Here is a 19,310-nt window from a genome sequence, read left to right as displayed (position 1 = left end):
ATGCCCATTGAAACTAATCCCTTCTGCCTGCCATTGATCCATATCCCTCCATTCCTTGCATATTTATGTGCTTCTCTAAAAGTCTCTTAAATGCCCCCGTTGTATTTGCCTGCACCACCGGCACTGGCTGTATGTTCTAGAAACCTACCACTCTCTGTGGAATAGTCTTGTCCATGACTTCTCCTTTGAACTTACCCCCAGTTTAAGACATTTCAACTCTGGGGGGAAAAAGGGTTAACAGTCAGAATCTATCTATGCATCTCATAATTTTTCAGACATCTATCAAGTTTCCGCTCAAGAGAAAACAGTGCGAGTTTTTCTAACCGCTCCTTATAGTTCATACCTCCTAATTGAGGCAGCATCCTGGTAAGTCTCTTTTGCACCCTCTGCAAAACCTTCATATCCTTCCAGAAATGTGGCAACCAGAATTGAACGCAGTACTCTATAAATTTTACCATAACCAAAGTCTTTTAAAGCTGCAACATGACATCCTGACTCTGGTACTCATTTCCCTGACCAATAAAGGCAAGCATGCCATACACCTTTACCACCCTATTTACTTGCATGGCCACTTTCAGGAAGCTATGGACTTGAACCCCAAGAGCCCTCTATACACATTGCTGCTCAGGGTCCTGCAACTCACTGTATAATTTTCCTTAACATCTGATCTCCCAAAGTGCAGAACCTCACAGTTACATGGATTGAATTCCAAGTGCCATATCTGCAACCAATCTGTATCCCAACTTTGACAATCTTCTACACAATCCACAACTCCACCGATCTTTATATTATCTGCAAACTTACTAACCAACTCATTTACATTTTTGATGAAGTCTTATATATATGTCACAAACAGCAGAAGTCCCAGTATGGATCCCTGCAGAACGCCACTGGTCATGAAACTCTGCCTGAAAAACACCCTTCCACTAATGCTTTTGTCCTCTATTGGCAAACCAATTCTGAATCCTTGCGGCCAAGTCACCGTGGATCCCATGCATCTTAATTTTCTGGAAGAGCCTTCCGTGAGGGACCTTGTTGAAAGCCTTGCTAAAATCCAAGTAGACACCATTGACTGCTCTGCCCTCATCGATCACCTTTGTCACCTCCTCAAAATTCATTCAAGTTGGTAAGACATGGACTACCCTGCTTAAAGCCATGCTGACTGTCCCTAATTAGCCCATGCATTTCCGAATGTATATAAATTCTATTTCTAAGAATTCTCTCCAATAGCTTTCCAATGACCAGTGTAAGACTCACTGGTTTATAGTTTCTTGGATTATCCCCATTGCTCCTCTTGAACAGAGGAACACAATTAGCTACTTGCTAGTCTCCCAGGACACCTCCAGTGGCTAGCAAGGATACAAAGATCTTGGTCAAGGCCCCAGAAATCTCTTCTGTTGCCCTTATCCATAATCTGGGATAGATACCATCTGGCCCTGGGAACTTATCCACATTAACACTTTTCAAGAGATTCAACACCATTTCTAGCTTGACCTCAAAATGCTCTAGCATATTATCATGCTTTACACAAATCTCATTATCCCCCATATCCTTTTCCAATGCAAAGTACTCATTTAGGATCTTAGCCACATTCTCTGCCTCTCTTATCCTTGAGTGGTCCTACTTTCTCCCTAGTATTCCTCTTGTTTTTAATGTACCTAGGAATTCTCTTTAACCCTATTTGCCAAGGTCATTTCATGGCCCCTTCATGCTCTCCTAATTCCCTGCTTGAGTTCTTTCCTGCTTATATTGTGTTCCTCTAGGCCCTGTTCGATTTTTAGCATCCTAAACCTTACATAATTTTTTTCTCTTTGACTACATTCACAGCCTCCCTTGTTATCCCTTATCATGCCATACTTATCGTTCCTCCTTACTGAAACATGCTGTTCTTGAACACCTCATTTCCCCCCTGCCCCCCGAAAAAAGCAGGCCTTTAAACAATTCCCACATGTCAAATGTGGACTTGCCTGATAACAGCTCCCCTCAAATAATACTCCCTACCTCCTGCCTAATATTGTCATAATTTTCCCTCCCCCCGTTTTAGTACTTTCCTGAAAATTCCTGACTTATCCTTATTCGTAGCTATCTTAAAACTTAAGGAGTTGTGATCGCTGTTACCAAAATACTCTCCCACTGAAAGGTTAGTCACCTGGCCAGGCTCATTAGCTAATACAAGGTCCAGCATGGCCCCTTCTCTAGTTGGACTGTGCACATACTATTTCATAAAAGCCTTTTGGATGCACTTGACAAATTCAGTCCTGTCTATGCCTCTTGCTCTAAGGGAAAGTAAGTGAAAGATGTTTGAGGACATCAGTGGAACTGGTTGAAAATAAAGATTTCAAATATTCAGAATATTTGTTCTGTTTGATTTACGTGAAACAAAATATTTTTGCAATTGTAAATCAGACCATTAAATCCTGCAAGTATTTAAGCAATGTTTCTTTGGCTGGGCGAACCAATGCAAGGAAAAGGGAGAAAGTACGATAAACAAGATTAACATAAATAATGTAAAATTCCTGAAGGAAATTGCATATTCAATAAATGTCACCTTAGTCTGTGTATCTGAAAATGTTGCCTCGCACTGTGAAATTATATGTTCATGTATACTACATACTTGAAGAATAGATGTTATGTTCTCAGTTTGATATTGGTATGTGTTTGAAAGAATGTACGTTGTTGGATGCTCTGTGTGGGGTTTATAAGCTGCAACAGATGATACTGGATGGGTTTTACTAACAATGCATCATATGAACTTGCTTCCAACCTATTACAATGTTCATTTGTCATCCTCAAGGGTGCGCCTTGGTCAGAGGGGTAAACTGTCTGTATGGAATAGCAACTTTCATTTCCATGAAAATGTAAAATATTTTGTTTATCTGCAGCTTTATGACATTGCATCTTCTAAGGGCAATAGGAAAGTGCAGTTTGTTCCCTTCCACAAAGACCTTGGCTACAGGCACAAGTATATATACAAGAGCCCACAGCTTCCTCACATATTAAGGTAAATGTACTTTTGTTTTATAATAGTATTGTGCTCTCACTGTGTTCTCAGTATTTCACTTCTGTCTATCCCAGTGTGGTTGCTGTATCTCTTGTTTTGATAGATAAAGATATCATTGGATATGCATCTAAGATGAGTTCAGGCCATAAAAGCATAGAAGTAGGTACAGGAGCAGATCAGAAAGCTCTTTGAGTACGTTTCACCATTCATTATGATCAAAGCTGATATCGTGCCGTAATTCCACTTTACTACCCAAGTTCCAAATCCCTTTATTTTCTTGGGAGAATTAAACGTCTGTCCGTTTCAGCTGCTGGCACGGACAATTCCAAAGATTTTCAATCCTCTGAATGAAGATACTTCTCCACATCTCAAATGAAGATATCTCTCCACATCTCAAACAAAGATATCAACCCCTTCATTCTGAATTAGTAGCTCCATGTTCTAAATTTCCGGCAATAAGAAGCAATCAAGAAGAAGAAAGTGTCTATCCTGAGAAGACTCTTCAGGATCAAGTATATTTCAAATGAGATCCACTCTCATTCTTCTAGACTACAAAATCTAGGGCTAATTTATTCATCATGAACCATCTTCTCATCTCTGGAACCAATTAAATGAATCCTGCACTTCTCCACTAAGTTGGGTTAAGACATCCTTTTCATTATACTCCAGTCCCCTTGCAATAACTGCAACATGCCATTTGCCTTCTTTTATAGCTTGCTGTACACTAATAATAACCCTTCGTGTTCATTGTCTGTGAACATCAACCTTTTCTAGTATTGGGCCTTCTAAAAATATTTTGCTTTTCTGTGATTATGAACGTAGTGAATAATATCACACTTGCCCACATTGTACTGCATCTGTCATCTTGATGCTCAGTGACTTGAGCTATTTATATCTTGTTGTAAATTGTATCCTACTCGCAGCTTACATTTCTCATTTAGCTTTCCATTATCAGCAAACTTAGGTACATTGTTCTTAGGCTTTTTGTCTAATTTGTTTATATAATGGTAAATAGTTGAGGCTTGAGGCCTGAGCACTGTCCTTATGGTGATCCAATAGTCTCACAGGCTGTCAACTTCAGAATGCCACATTTTTAATCCCAATTCTCCTCTTCCTGTGTGTTAACTAATCTTCAAGCCATGCTAATATATTACCCCCAACTTCAAGACCCCTTACCCTGCATATTATGTATGAAGCCTTATCAAATATCATTTAGAAATCCATTTTCTATCTTACTACTTCTGTCCTCAAACTCTTAAATTTGTCAGGCATAGTTACCCTTTCCTTGAATCATATTGGTTTTGTTGCATGGAAAGATATGGGAAAAAGTTAAAAATGTGGACGACTCAGCAGAGCTTATTAAAATTTCCAGAACAAGTCATAAGGCAAAGTGTGGAAAGGTCAGGAGTCAGACAAGGGGATGACTAAGAAGGAGGGGCAGTCAGCGCAAGACTGAGGGTGTTGTACTTAAATGCATGCAGTATATAAAACCAGGTAAATGAACTTGTAGCACAGATTGAAATTGACAGGTCACTGTTATGGGTATCACAGAGACCTGGCTACGACAGGATTAGTGCTGGGAACATAGAACATAGAACAATACAGTGCAGAACAGGCCCTTCGGCCCTTGATGTTGTGCCGACCTGTGAGCTAATCTAAGCCCCTCCCCCTACACTATCCCATCGTTATCCATATGCTTATCCAAGGACTGTTTAAATGCCCCTAACTAAATATCTAAGGATACGTGTCCCGTTGAAAGGACAGGCAGATGGGACGGGGTTGCCTTGTTAGGAAAAAAATTAATAACTTGCTAGCAAAAAGTGATGCTGAGTTGTTAGGCGTAGAATCTGTGTGGGTAGAGTTGAGGAACCATAAAGGAAGAAACTCCCTGATGGGAGTTGTGTACAGGTCTCCTAACTATAGTCAGGATATGGGGAAGAAAATAAATCAGGAGTTTTTTTAAATCGAACAACATTTTGTTGAATTGGTTCTGTAAATATTTTCCACTGTTTATTTACCACCATACAGTTTAGTCTATTTACCCAATCAATCGCTCCCCTTATACATATATAATTGGCTATTTACTTTCAGATTCTATGTTGGTCATAAATGTGTCTCCCTCACGTACAATTCAGTTGTGTAATGATCCCTTTATCATTATCTTTAACTGTAAGATGACTAATTAATCCTTCATCCATACTACCACTTCCTGATCTTCTGAGCTAAGACCTTTTCTTACTGCTGTTCTTTTGTCATTCTTTATTATCAAAGCTATCTTACCTCCTTTATCCGTTCTCCATCTTTTTTAAGGACTGAATACTCTTGAACACTATTTTCTCAATCTTGTTTAAATGTTGTTTAAATGTTTCTGTTATGGTAATTATATTGAACATATTTAACTTTAATTGTGTCACTGGTCTATACAACATGTTACAAATGCTATGCTCATTCAGATAAAGAGCCTTAAATTGTGCTTCTTACTCACTGTTCTGTAAGTGGACTTCATTTGGATTATTACCATTGTAGCCCCTTGTCATTCCAGCAGCTTGCCAAGACAACAACCCACAATGACACTTGGTAATTTTATGTACAGTACTTGTGGTAGAACCTGCCTTTTGAAGATTGGCCTTTTTAACCATCAGCAACTGTGTCCTATGTGAACCCACCTCCATGTGAAATTGATTTATTTGCTGTGTCTCTGTCATCTTTTAAGGATGGAACAGTGATGTCAAGGAAGAAAAAGTGCTGTTAAATTTTCTGTCATTTCCTGATCCATGCTGCTTGATTTATCCAAGTCGTCATACTGTTTTATTGAGTTAACTTTTTGTCAGGACTCTGACTCCATCCAAGTTTAAATGAAGCCCATTTGAACAGAATTACAGTCCAACTGAATGGTGAAATGGGAGCGAGTGTTGAATTATTCCTGTTCCTATGGTTTTCATAGCTTCTGCTATGCCTTTTTGGTCACTTCTGCATGATCCTATCTGTTGTCCCACTTCTATCCATCATTCACCAGCTCAGCCTATTTCCTTGGTTAATGGGTGCACAAATGGCTAAGGGAAACTCCTGGTGGCTTCTGGCTTAAATATATTTGAAATGGTTGGAGTTTGTCCAACAGAGTTTGAAAAACGTTGATGCTAACAATGGTAATTCTAACTCTAATCAAGACCTGCTTGATGTTAGAAGCACACTAGAGATATCTTGTATAGGCAGAAGGAACAATATTGAGCCTATGTTAGTTAAGGATGAGAGATGAGCACTTTTGTGAGATTGAGAAAGGATAGTTAGAAATATTTTGTGGGCAGTTAAGGGCAAGGTATGGTGAAATGGAAGAGTTGGAAGAGCTGCAGTTATAGCTTTACAAGAAATGGAATTAAAAAATGTTGCCTAGGTTAGGGAGCACTTAAGAAACAGCATCGGTCTGCTTCACCCTGATCAATATCACAGAATATCTGCTGGTAATAGAAATGCTTGAGTAATTATAAATTCCTTTCTTTCTCTTGATGCAGGAAGTTCTTAAGTGACCCAAATACGCATCAGTAGTGAAGTGGACCACAGAGATTAGTTGCAACTTTGGAGCGCATGAAGACTTCAATTTGTGTCACTCAAAACTTGCATGATTTCTATTGATTTGCATTCCACAAAACTCATTCATCTGAACATAAAACAAAAATGATGCTGTTTGGGTTTTTTTTCCACAGATGAGGGAGCTCAGTGGACAGCACAGCCAAAGAATGAAGTGAAAGAATTATTATTTGAGAATTTGATTCTTGTTATAAAAAAAAATGAAGGCATACAATTTTTCATGACCACAATGATGAATTTCCTAGAATGAAATATAGTTAAGTTTTTAAAGTGAAAAAATAAATGATGGATAATCAGAGTAATTTCAAAATATGATTCTGAATCAGCGCATGCCATTTCTTGTTTCTGGATCATGGGTAATTATTCCAAAAGTAGTACTTTTGCTTTTTGAGAGTTCCAACCTGTTCATTTTTTTTAAACCCAATAGTGTTGTATGTACTAATGGACATGCCTTTTCAGTTTTATTCTGCTGGTAGAAAATTTTAAGATGAATGCTGCTCGTAAAATATAACTTCCCTGCACTTGGTGCAAGGATTTTTGAAGGTTCATACTTTTAGCTCAGATGAATCTGTTGCATTATACTAATATCAAAGTATTCAAGTAGACTATGCCCACTGTATCGAATGACATTGTCGAGAATATTAGACAAGTAGTTTATTTTACTTCCTATTCTATGCCAGAGTCTGCCTGTTGGTATTTTGCCCTTCAATTAAAGTGGGGGTTGTTGGGGATGGTAAACGTCTATATTCATTTGAAGGTTGTTTATTTGCTAGACTCCATTGTCTTATGTGAAGTAATTGAACATTCTCCTCCCAGTTTTTAGTGAGTCTAAGCCTTACAACACAAAAGTTACAACTTTGCTGAAGGCAGCATAACGATGTCTGGTGTGAGGATTGGAAAAGAGACATCCCTTGGTAGTCTGTTTTGATTGGAGTACCTTGTGCTATACAGCTGACTGTGCTGTATTTGATCTAGAGGACCTTGATACTGACATTAGTAATAGCATTGATCAAACTCTAATTTCCCATCGTTTTGATGAGTGCAAAATTCCACCCAGGTTTTCTTAAATTCCGAGGTAACTACTCAAAATTGAATCAAATGGTGATCTATCTTTGCATCAGTTCTACCACTAAAGGACTTAGCTTAATGAATTCAGGCAACTTAAGAAGTTTGTGCACATTTCCTTTGTGACACATGCTTTGTAAACAAATATTGGGTTTTGGTGTGGTCACCAAAGGAATTGCAACTAACAACTGTTTATTACTTACTAGCTGTTGTCACAGTGTCACGTATGCACTGCTAGTACACTGGGCAACTGTACAACTGGAACAATACTTGTGTGGAATATGTATTAAATTATTGGTTGACTTCTGAGATATGATTATAACATACTCTTTTTGTTGAAATAAAATCAGTTGCTGTAAAATGTGTACTAACGTAAATAGTATAGCATTTATTAAAAGCAAAATTCTTATCAACATGCTGCATTGTTCCAGTGAAGATTAGAAATGGCTGCCTAGTTGCAGCCAGTAACAGAAACAGCGTTCTTGAATAGGTACATAGTACAGATTATTTACTAAAATATTTATGAAATTCTAAACCACATTTTGAATGCATCCTGAGCTCAGAAGAAAATTAAACATCACAAATGCTATAAGCTGAACCACAAATAGAAAGTTTGGGGAAAATGCAGCAAATGTGTAATCTTAAAGGAAAAGATGACAAGTTGTGTTTTAGGAGGCTTTTGTTTCTGGGGAAATAAGAATTGATTTTTGCTTTTTGAGTTTGTCCATTTCTGAAATTGTTTGTGAAAATGACATCCATATGTAAAAAAAGTATTCTTCTTCCTCTTTGGGACCAAGATAAGATGCCTCCGTTAGCAGGGCCAAACATCTTGGTTTATGCAGCACCTTCAACTAGGATAAAATTACGTAGACTTTTACAGCACAGGTCCAATGGATCTGTACTCCAAATGAGCCTCATTCCTCCTTACTTCACCTCACCTTATCAACATATCCTATTCCTTCCCCTCATGAACGCAAATGGCTTCTGTTTGATTGTCTTAAGCCACCAAAGGTATAAGCCAGAAAACAGAATCTTGTGGAAGAATTCTCTCCCACTTATTCATGTTTTGTTTTTGTTGATTCCAGCAGCAACAACTCTAGAAAATCAGGCTTTGAGTAGTAGTTTTACTGACCTGTCGTGATAAATGATCATTTATTTTTAAGTAAGTACTACTAATTAGAGTTGCGTCAGATTTTTTGCTTGTTTACCTTGCAGTAAGGATTTGAATTGCATTGAATAGTACATGTGTGCACCCACAGACTTCTGACATCTGCACTGATATTCACTGGAGTTCCACATTTATGAATTAAAATCTAAATGTTCAGTTTTAAACTCCCCAATCTTGTTTTACGAAAGGGAGTATCTGTGCAACTGTTCTGCAGAAGTTCAGATGATTGATCATAAATTAAACATTTGAGTTTCATTCATGAGGTAGTGTACTAAATTCCCACATTCTGTTAATCGTTCTCTGATATCTGGTCTGTGTTTAGGGAAAACAGATTTATTAAGTTAGGTAATTGACTGTGCCGTTGGTTGAAGTATAACAATTAAACAACCCATCAATTTACCTGAGTATAGTTTATTCATATTGTTTACTGGGGCTATTTAACTTTTTTAAATGATGCACACTCCACCTTGGCATATCTGTTAAGAGATTTTGACATTCTTTTGAACAGCGGAGATTTGATAATTGTCAGTTATTCAGTCAGGAATTGGAATGCTTTGATAAGCTCTAACGAAAAAATGCATAATCATAAACTGCTCAGGATGAGTACCTGGAAATGTTGATCTGTTAGAAATTTTTCTTCCAAATATTTCAGATCTTTTTCTTGTGCGTACTTGAATGGCCTGCAGGGAGAATTTTCTTGCATGCAGACAGAAACTAGACCACTTGTTGAACAGCTTCTATTCTTCATGTTTCACGTGGCATAGAATATGGAACTATTCCAATACTTTATCTGCCTATGCTGCTTAATGTGAAGTGGAGTGATTGGAGAGTTCTTTTATTATGAAATACAAGCATCTTAAAACATCTGTACTCATCGATCTTTAAAAAATAGTAAAACTCAATGTCACATATTTGGCAGAAGAAAAAACAATTTTGAGGTGTGATGAACATTCTTTTCAGCAATGTGTTCGGTAACACCATTTCTAAATGCTTTTGGTGGTGTGTTACAAATTTGGCTGTTTACATCACGTGTTTTCACTTAAAAAGTACAAACTAGTCTCTTTCCACTTGACAAAGATCATCAGTTAAACTTTTGGTGCAGGTTTAGCAGTGGTAATATATGCAAAATTGCCACCGTTTGCTGTTACAAGTAGCAGCAATTTCTGAAGTCCTGCCCATTATGTTTTGATTGCATATTAGCACCTTACTGGATCAAAATTCTGAAAGTCTCAGTGTAACAGCATTATAGAAGTAACTTCGCCACAAGTGGCCACTGTTCCAGCAGAAGACCTAGCACCGCTACTTTGGAACAATGGATGGATGGATTAAAAATGCTGACCCAGCCAGCATTTGTAAATTGATTTTTAAAAAGTTCACAAGTCCCTAATGTCTATGGATATATACTAGAAGAGACGACCCACTAAGATGTTTTGTAAATCTGTGTCTGCTATATTGATCTCCTTCACAGAGCTGATTTCAACTTACCCCAACCCTTTGTGTGCAGTGAATTGTATCATTTCATTTTTGGCAAAGGTCTAAGGAACTTTGCATATTTCAAATTCACTGAAATTTTTAAGTTTGTTTTAACCAAATGCAGATATGGAAGTCGTTGAATAATCATGTGAACATCAAACATATATCCACGTTGAGTGATGTCTTGATTGAGAGAAGTCCATTGAACTTGCACCTTTTGTAAACTGCTGAATCTAGGATTTTATGCACTGTATATTTTTAAATAAAGATCTTGAGTACTTCAAACTCACTATTTATTTAGTTTTGAACACAACACCTTTGATTTATAGTGAATATGCATTGCCTGAAATTGCCAAAGGCCTATTGTCCTGTGTTTTGGATTCTAACTGCTAATTTAAAAGATTGGTGATAACAATGGCTGAATTTCCTCCATGTTCACACATGGATATGCCTGTAATCTGAATGCATCTTAAAGAATAAATTGTGGTCCTGTTAAATGTTCAACCATAATATTCTCAGTGACCTTCAACTTTAATATTAAACTGATCAAGTTCACAGATAATAAACTCCCACCCAACAAACTGGTGTTACTGTGGTGTTCTTAAGGGCTGTACTTTGATCTTGTTTGTTGGGAAAGTTTTCAGTTGGGACAGTAATAAAACTGATGATCTGGATATTTAATTGCACTGTTTTATTTAAACAATTTCTCCTCTATCAGTTTCTTTGTCCCGACAAAATGAGTTGGAACCTCTAAATTTAATGACTGAAGAGAAATATGCCATTTTCTTTGGTCCTAATTGTTAAGGTGCATTCTAAAATGGTCAGTGGAAAATCCATCCTGATATAACAGATGTTAATAACCCATATTTACAAGAAATATATTTTAGTTCCATTCAGAAATGTTAGATTTAATCACATTAATTACTCTCATTCTTTTCTCACCCAAGCTCTCTGGCAGGACAATCTAACTTGTTGAGGGCCAGCCAAGATGATGGAGGAATCTTTGAGGTGTGGAGCTTATTTAGATAGGATACACATGCCTTTTGACAAACACATTTCCTCATGTAGCTCTCTGGAAGCAGATGCACACCATTTCAGGGAAGCGTATAAGGTATGTGATGGAAAATAGGGTGGCAGTGGTACTCTAAGGTTGGTTCTGGACCTCTGACTCCCATCTGTAGTGAAATTAGTTGGAGGACAAAGTCAATTTATCCTGACTTATGGTGGTGTTAGAGGTGTGTAAGTAACATCAGTTCTGAGCAGGATGATTAGGAAAAAAGGTTAAATAAAAAATTAGAATAGAATTAACCCAGGTGTCTTTGGTCTTCTGTTCTGCTCCAAATTAAATTTTGTTTGGTTAATCCCAAATAAACAATTTATTATTATTGGACCAATAATTCAGATGTGTTCAAATCCTCCCCTGCTGATGGCAATTTGCAACTTTCCATGGTAGTTTGGAAATTTTAGCTTAATTTTCGAAAAGATGCATTGGGACTTAATTAATTTGTATTATAATGCCTCATTTATGATGGTGAGTCATGCAAGATGATGATTTGGACAATGGGGCAAAGAGGTAGACTTTAAGCCTGTACTAGGGGTAAGTGAGGTAAAACAGGCAGACTGATGTGGGGAGGGAACAACTTGCGTTTTAGACAGCTAAAGTCAAAACCTCTTAATGAAGCAGTTGAAACAAGAGATGTTTAAACACTTAAATCTTAATGTATGAACTGGGTTGGTTAGCCCAGTTGCCTGACTAGCTCATTTGAGACGCAAATTGACACCAGCTTCAGAATTTTGATTCTCTTCTCTTATACGCTAAGATCACTGTGAATGCAAAATGTCTTGACTTTGCATGATGCATGGTGGCCCTTAGCTTAAACTCAACATTCATTGCCTCTTTGTAATGAGAAAACAGTCTCTAGGGACTTAGGAGACTGGCACTTTACTGTCATCATCTGAAAGTGTAAGTTTGAAGGGCAGCATGTAAACGAGAAGTCGGAAAAGTTCAGGAACACTGGTAATTGAGTGGAAGGTCTGTTTTTGTATTCTATGACCCTATGACTAAGAGGCATTATTAGTGGCAATTTGCTAGTTAGATATTGGCTTTGATAGGTTGATTCTCAAAAAAGACTGTTTCACATTACTGGATAATCTGCATGGTCTGAAGGTGAATATTGCATTGAATGATATTGGCTGTCTTTTCTTTTTCAACTTCCTTGTCAGCATATGTTACAGAAACCAGAACATAAGACAGCAAATATATTTTTGACCCAGTGAGTTTTGATTTAACCAATGTTTTTGGTGGAAGGAGCTGCCATAATAATTTTCCAAAAGAAATTAGATACGCATATGGAAAGTTTGCAGAGCTACAGGGAAGTCCAAGTGAATAGGGAGATTGATTGGATGGGTGTTTCAAAGTGCATTGTGGTGCTAACAGTATGTATTAGAAATCTATGAACCGTTTGATAGCAGTTGCCTATAGGATAGATGCAGAGTGGCTAGTTTTGCTTCATGAAACATGAGAGTATCAAAACAGGATATACTGATAGGGAGTGCCATCTACCGGATACAGTTGGATGTAGAATGTGGTACAAATTCAGACGATTGGGTTAGCTTTAATTTTACATTTTCATGTTCATTTTTTAACCTTAAATTGGGTAGGTTTAGTTGTATAATTACAAAATAAGCTCATATAGAGTCTTGTATTCATCTGATTTTTATTATAAGCTCATGGTTTGATACACGTGTCTACTATGACAAGTGATCCCATTAGGTTCCCATCTCTGTATCCTTCCAATGCTTGCTTCTAGTTCCTTTTTGGTTCCTATTTTTTCTTGCAAATGCAGACTATTTCTGCTGCATTCTTCCTTTGCTGCAAATCCTACTTTGACTCCTTTGTTTCTCTTTTGCTACTTGTCAGACTCTGCAGATTGGTGAAACAGGATGAAAGTTGGTTCAGGAAAAAAAAATTGCAACTCAGATGACAAAAGCAAGTGAATAAGCAGAGACAAAAGGAGGGAAAAACAAAGTTGAGGAAAGTGAAACAAGAATGGAAGAGAAAGGAGGGACAGAGTGTCTGCATTTTACTTATCCAAATTAATTTTCAGCTAAAATGGTGGTAAACTTTATGTAAATTGTACCAAGTGTGAGACTCTTCTGCACCACTGGAAATCTTCACCAATATTGTTCTCACTACTTAAAATGGAATTGTACAGATTGTAAGCAACTGCTAAAAATTGCTGAATCTTGCAAATGTTATAAACACCATAGTTCTGCTGTGCCAGAATATTTCAGTCCACCATGCCTGTGCCACAGGCCCAATGTATCCAATTAAAAAAGGTGGCAGAGTTTTCTTCTTGGTCAAAGAATTATGTCTAAACATAGAGCAAATAGACATCCCTGTCACCTGTCCGTGGCTGTGCTTGCAACATTGGTGCATTAACCTGAATCAATAGAGTTAGTCAGGAACGTAGACTGTTGCAGGTACCATTTAGATGCAATATTAAACAAAGCCCTAGCTACTTCAAGTGTACACAATAGCTCCCATTTCACTTTTGAAGAATAGCAAAGGAATTTTCACCAGTTTCCTGGCAAGTGTTTCCTTTCTCCAGCGACAGAACAGGTGACTGACATTCCTGTTGTTGCACTTTGTTGTTAGGTCAGCAACAAAAGTCCAGGAGTTGCTATGCACAACTAAGTTAAGATACTTCTGGATATCTAAAGGGGTTCAAATTCTTTCAGATTAGATTCTGTAGTTAATGTCTCTTTCTTCCCTTATAGAAGCTATTATTTCTATGGTATATAGAACATTTGTCTCAAAAATTAAACATGGCTTGGTGCACCCCCCATTTGTCAAACACAATCAGGCTGCTACCAGCTGTACATACAAGCCTCAAAGTTATGTCCACTATTAGCTGTGATTTTGGTATTGGAAATCATGCTTTAAAACCAGTTTGGACTGCATTCAGCATGACACACCAGAAACCAATGTTAGATCATTAGGCAGGCTTACAGTGCATGTAGCATATGCAAAATACATAAATACTCAAGTCCCCGGTTTATGTTGGCAAAAGGAATTTCTATGTTGCACCTTTTTGAAAAACACTGATTGTACAGAGAGCCAATTCTGCTGAACTGCCCCAGGGCAAATTTTCTGACCACTTAGAATCTACCTGCCTGGTTGTGAATGAAGGTTAACTGATTTATTGTCACATGTACTGAGGTACAGTGGAAAGCTTTGTTTACAAGTAGTACAGGCAGATTATAGTAAGCAAGGGTGTACAGGTCAAAAGGACTTAGAGACATACAGGTTACAGTGCACAGGGCATGCATTAGACAAGATCGGCATTGTTAGAGACTCATCAACTCTCTAGCCTCCAATAGTGCTGGTGATATCCAGCAATAAGGTCAGGTGGCAAACTGCATACAGCCAATTATGGCTCAACCAATCCACATGCTCTTCTCCGTATAAAATGGTGTCTTTTTGATAAGATTTGTTTGTCTTTAGTTCTGATGAGTGCAAGATGAACAGATTCAACTTCAAGTCTCCTTTTAGCAATGTTTATAGTTTTATTTTCCTTTGTTTTTCTATTTACCTTTTCTTGCTGCAGAGACTTTGGGAATGCTGAACCAGAGGTAGAAAGAACTCTGAACAGGCCAGGTCCCAGTTTCAATCCACTCAAATTTAACACAGTTTAACCATGCAGATTTGACTTAAAGCAACTTTAAGAAAAAACTGCTTACTATACAAAAGCCAAAATCAATTGAGCAAGTTGGGATCCTTAACCAGTTGGACAGAACAAAGGCATCAATAACTAATCGAGTTCAGTGGATCATTATTAGTGAAGCAGACAGGCAGTAAAACAAAGGTAAATTTGAATTGTGAAGTCAATTGTAATTTCTAAAAAATCAATCATGAAGGCAGGCCAGACCATGAATTGAATGAGGGATTCACCACGTGTTCTAGCCTTTGTCACCTGAATGCACGCAATTTCAGTAAAAATTGTTTCCATCCTCATTTACAAAGGTTTCCTTGTTACAGTTACCTTACAAGTAAGCAAATACTGTACAAGAACAACCATCAAATTAAAAGTGGTACAGGCACACAGTCTGTTAAAGGTATTTGTAGAAGAAATATTATTCCACGTGATAATTTTAAATTGAGCTCTGCGTACTGGACACTATGATCTCTAAACTAGTGCAAACCAAAAAACTGCAGGCTCTAAATGTTAACCCTTTAAAGAACAGACAAATCCATGATTATATTAAAGAAATCTGGATTTAAAAAGTAAGCTGATTTAAGTAACAGACATTGAATAACTTTTTGCTTAAACACGTTTTAATAAGGCAAGTGCATTTAGAAAGGAAAAAAAAACTAATGCAAGGCTATTTTCATAATAAACATGAATCTGACAGAGGTATTAGACAAAAACACATCAGTATAGCTTGTTATCAAGACCAGCAGTGGGTGCAAACTAGGCCTTCGGTTCATTAGGAGGAGGAATCTTCACATCAGAAGGCTCCACCCCCCAGATCTCTCTGGCATACTCCTTGATGGTTCTATCACTTGAGAACTTGCCAGAGTTTGCAATGTTTTTAATAACCACCTTGGTCCAATCCTTTGGATTCTGTGAACAGACAAAGAACACTACTTATTGATTTGCAACATATACCCAGAAAATCCACTTGTTGTTATAAATGAGGCACTGACACGTGCACACAAGCTGGGAACTGGAATGGCCATGACCTGCACACTCAGGTGACACAAGCAGATGCTAACAGGCACAGCCCCAACAAACAGGAACAAGGATGACATTAATAAACAGACCGGAACAGCATGGCACCAACACAAGTAGACAAGAACAGGCATAGAGCTGAAAGACAAACAGGCACTAACCCAAAAGAGAGAAAAAGGACCAGATACCCAGAAAAACACTCAGACAAGAATAGGTACCAGACTGAAACATTAAAAGTGGGATACATATACGACTTGTACATTATATAGTTATTTACAGATAATTTACTATTTGCACAAAACATGTTGACTTTGAATAATCTTGTTTTGTGTGGTGGTCGGCAGAAAAGTAATCAGGCTTCAGATGTGATTGGTTGTGTGAAGCTTGCCATTACTTTAAAAGGTTCTTGATTTCCTTCTATTTATTAGACCAAAGATTCAAACTTACGAAAAAAATTCTTATTTTTGTGACTACTCAGTGAAAAGAAATATTATGAAGATTGCATACAGGATTTAATCATCTTTTAGTGTTGATTAGTACCCTAGAATGATCAATAATCAGTATTCTAAACCAAAACACATCTGACAGTATTCTATGAAACACACACCAGCATCCCATCTTATGTGTACTAGTGGTTTCCTTTACTGAATCCAATTCCTCCTTAACTTATCAATGCCCGAGTTAACTAACAATTATCAGGACTGCCTCTATTTTATTTGCTGCAGTTTTAGATCATGTAAAACAGAACTCAGTCGAATGTTACCTGATTGGAGTGAAGGAAATGTAAACAAGATCACCTAACTTCACAATGCAAAGTTCATGTTTTTTATTTCCCAGAAATAATCAGGATATCGAGGAGAGAAGTGAATTCAAATCCAGCAGTGGCTGATGGAAAAAAAAAATCACCTCTGTTGGTCAATCACCAAGGTCTTATATAAAATTAATTTGTGGCACTTCAATAATAGTCATAGACTGAACCTGTGAAAATGTTCGATATTCCAACACTAATAATTCTCTCTGCAATAAGCATGAAACTCTGATTACTGCAAATCAAACAACCAATCCTCAAGCATTCAACTCACTTCTCTGTAGACCTCATTAGTTGCTTGGTTAAAAAGATTCTTTTTCTCCCTTTCTCTCTGCTTTATAAATTCCTGACTGCCTTATCTTTAATCTTTCTCTTCCACTGTCTGACATGTTCACATTTAGTTAACTGTGTCAACATGCCTTTATGCGGCCACAGCAAGATCTGTAATACTGGACATGAATCCTCTTTTCTGTGTAAGGTAATACTGGCAGTGAATAACTACAGAACGTCCTTCAATAAACCTGCCAATAACATATATAGTGTCTCTGCTGGACTGGTCAAACCACACAATAGATTATAAAAGCTTTAGATGACACAAGATTGGAAAATGTTTTAACTACTTATTACTAGTGAATGATTGATGAACCAGGTTACCAATGAGGAAGGCAATGGGGCACAAATAGAGAAGGTCAAGTGATGCAATCCCCTGCAATATAGATCAGAGTAGGTGAGGTGGTTCATCAAGTGTATTGGAGACATCATTAACACAGCAAGATCCACTGTAATCTCACCTGATAAAGCTTACTAACTTTCTCCTGGCATTTGACATACGCTTCGAAGTCAGCAAACACTTTAAACCTGAAAAGGGATGAAAGTCAAGATTACGCGCAGAATACATGATCCTGCAAACAACTGAACCAAAGAGAAGCAGATTAAATACACCGGTACTTAAATAAAGTCAGATTAATTGGAACAAATAATTTAGCTTGTGAATGTCTGGTCCAATTTTTCAAATGAGTTGTATTTCAGGAAGTGCCAAAAAACCTTTTGAATACTCCATTTTTTTTCAAACCTCAACTAAATTAATATTTGATGGATGAACACAAAGTTTAAGAGACAGATTTGGGTAAATCATAACTGGAATGAAAACAGAATTTGTTGATGTTAGGAATTCTGTAGTGAGGTGAAGGCAGTCTTTCATGTCAAATCCAAATCAGTGGAACGGCAGAACCTATAGTATACAGGTTAAATATTTAGATATCTAATATTTGGGTTCAATGTCATTAGTATCTCTGGGGCTCTTGTTAAGGTGAGTAAATAATTTCATGGCAGGAAGGACGTTTTCAAGGCAAATGGGTTGCAATTGAATGGAGAGTTAGTACCAATGTCCTTGTGGGTAGGCAAAACCACAGCTCTGATGAGAGGATTTAATCACACGTACAGGAGGATAGGCATAAGTACACAGCATTAAAATGTAGAAACAAGATATACAGAAGATGGGAGAGAGTAATAATAAAGAATCAGGTAGGATAATAGAAAATACAAAAGGACTGTAACATTCGGAATGCATGTGTACATACTGGTGTTAATTGTGATTTGGCTTATAATCGTGGAGGATTTGATGCTAAACAGTGCCATAATGATGCCACCCATAGGCTGCAGGAACAGCAGCTCATATTCCGCTTGGGAACCCTGCGGTCTAATGGTATCAATGTGGATTTCACTAGCTTCAAAATCTCCTGTCCCCCCCACTGCATCCCAAAACCAGCCCAGCTCGTCCCCACCTGCCTAAGCTGTTCTTCCTCTCACCTATCCCCGCCTCTCACCTCAAGCCGCACCTCCATTTCCTACCTACTAACCTAATCCCGCCCCCTTGACCTGTCCGTCCTCCCCGGACTGATCTCTCTCCTCTCCACCTATCTTCTCCTCTACCTATCTTCAGTCCGCCTCCCCCTCTCTCCCTATTTATTTCAGAATCCTCTCCCCATCCCCCTTTTCTGATGAAGGGTCTAGGCCTGAAACGTCAGCTTTTGTGCTCCTAAGATGCTGCTTGGCCTGCTGTGTTCGTCCAGCCCCACACTTTGTTATCATACAAAGAAATTAGAGGTTTAAAAATGTGGAGGAGGAGTCATGTGTAGGAGGAGCGTAGACTGAAAATACTTAACAAAAGGAAGGGAAAATGACTGAGGGATCTAGTCTGGGTAAACTAAAGTCAAAGTCTAAGGGGCAGAAATGTAATGGAGAAAATGGACAGCTTTTGAAGAGGAAATAGTTTTGTTGCAGTATAATACATCCCCAAGGGGGAAAATGGAGGGCATGTAAAACCTGATCTTCCTAGAATAGTTTGGGAGTTGGATGAATCAGCAATGACACAAATAATAAATAGCAGTTCATCAAGACAAGAACAAAAATGAGTTGTATATAAAACGTATACAGAAGTAAAGTGAAACAAGAGAGGCAAAAATACAAAAGTTG

At 37.8% G+C, this 19,310-nt stretch overlaps 2 protein-coding genes across 3 annotated transcripts in view; one reads left to right on the top strand and one right to left on the bottom strand.

The window, feature by feature from the left end:
• abhd12 (abhydrolase domain containing 12, lysophospholipase) overlaps positions 1–10,796 on the top strand; it is a 145,468-nt gene extending 134,672 nt beyond the window's left edge. For both annotated transcript variants that reach the window (XM_048536825.1, XM_059648391.1), the window contains 2 exons: positions 2,883–3,001; positions 6,511–10,796. In XM_048536825.1, the coding sequence (XP_048392782.1) occupies positions 2,883–3,001; positions 6,511–6,544 (153 nt within the window). In that variant the 3' untranslated portion in view covers positions 6,545–10,796. The remainder of the gene's footprint in view (positions 1–2,882; positions 3,002–6,510) is intronic.
• Positions 10,797–14,841: 4,045 nt separating this feature from the next.
• LOC125455149 (glycogen phosphorylase, brain form) overlaps positions 14,842–19,310 on the bottom strand; it is a 100,189-nt gene continuing 95,720 nt past the window's right edge. Inside the window, exons 19-20 of the mRNA XM_048536824.2 lie at positions 17,627–17,693; positions 14,842–15,919 (exon numbers count right to left, since the gene is read on the bottom strand). Coding sequence (XP_048392781.1) covers positions 15,767–15,919; positions 17,627–17,693 — 220 coding nt within the window. The 3' untranslated portion in view covers positions 14,842–15,766. The remainder of the gene's footprint in view (positions 15,920–17,626; positions 17,694–19,310) is intronic.

This window comes from Stegostoma tigrinum, chromosome 9 (assembly GCF_030684315.1).
Source record: "Stegostoma tigrinum isolate sSteTig4 chromosome 9, sSteTig4.hap1, whole genome shotgun sequence".
Taxonomy (NCBI): domain Eukaryota; kingdom Metazoa; phylum Chordata; class Chondrichthyes; order Orectolobiformes; family Stegostomatidae; genus Stegostoma; species Stegostoma tigrinum.
Note: the sequence above shows the minus strand (reverse complement) of the source record. Positions and strands in the feature narration are given on the sequence as shown.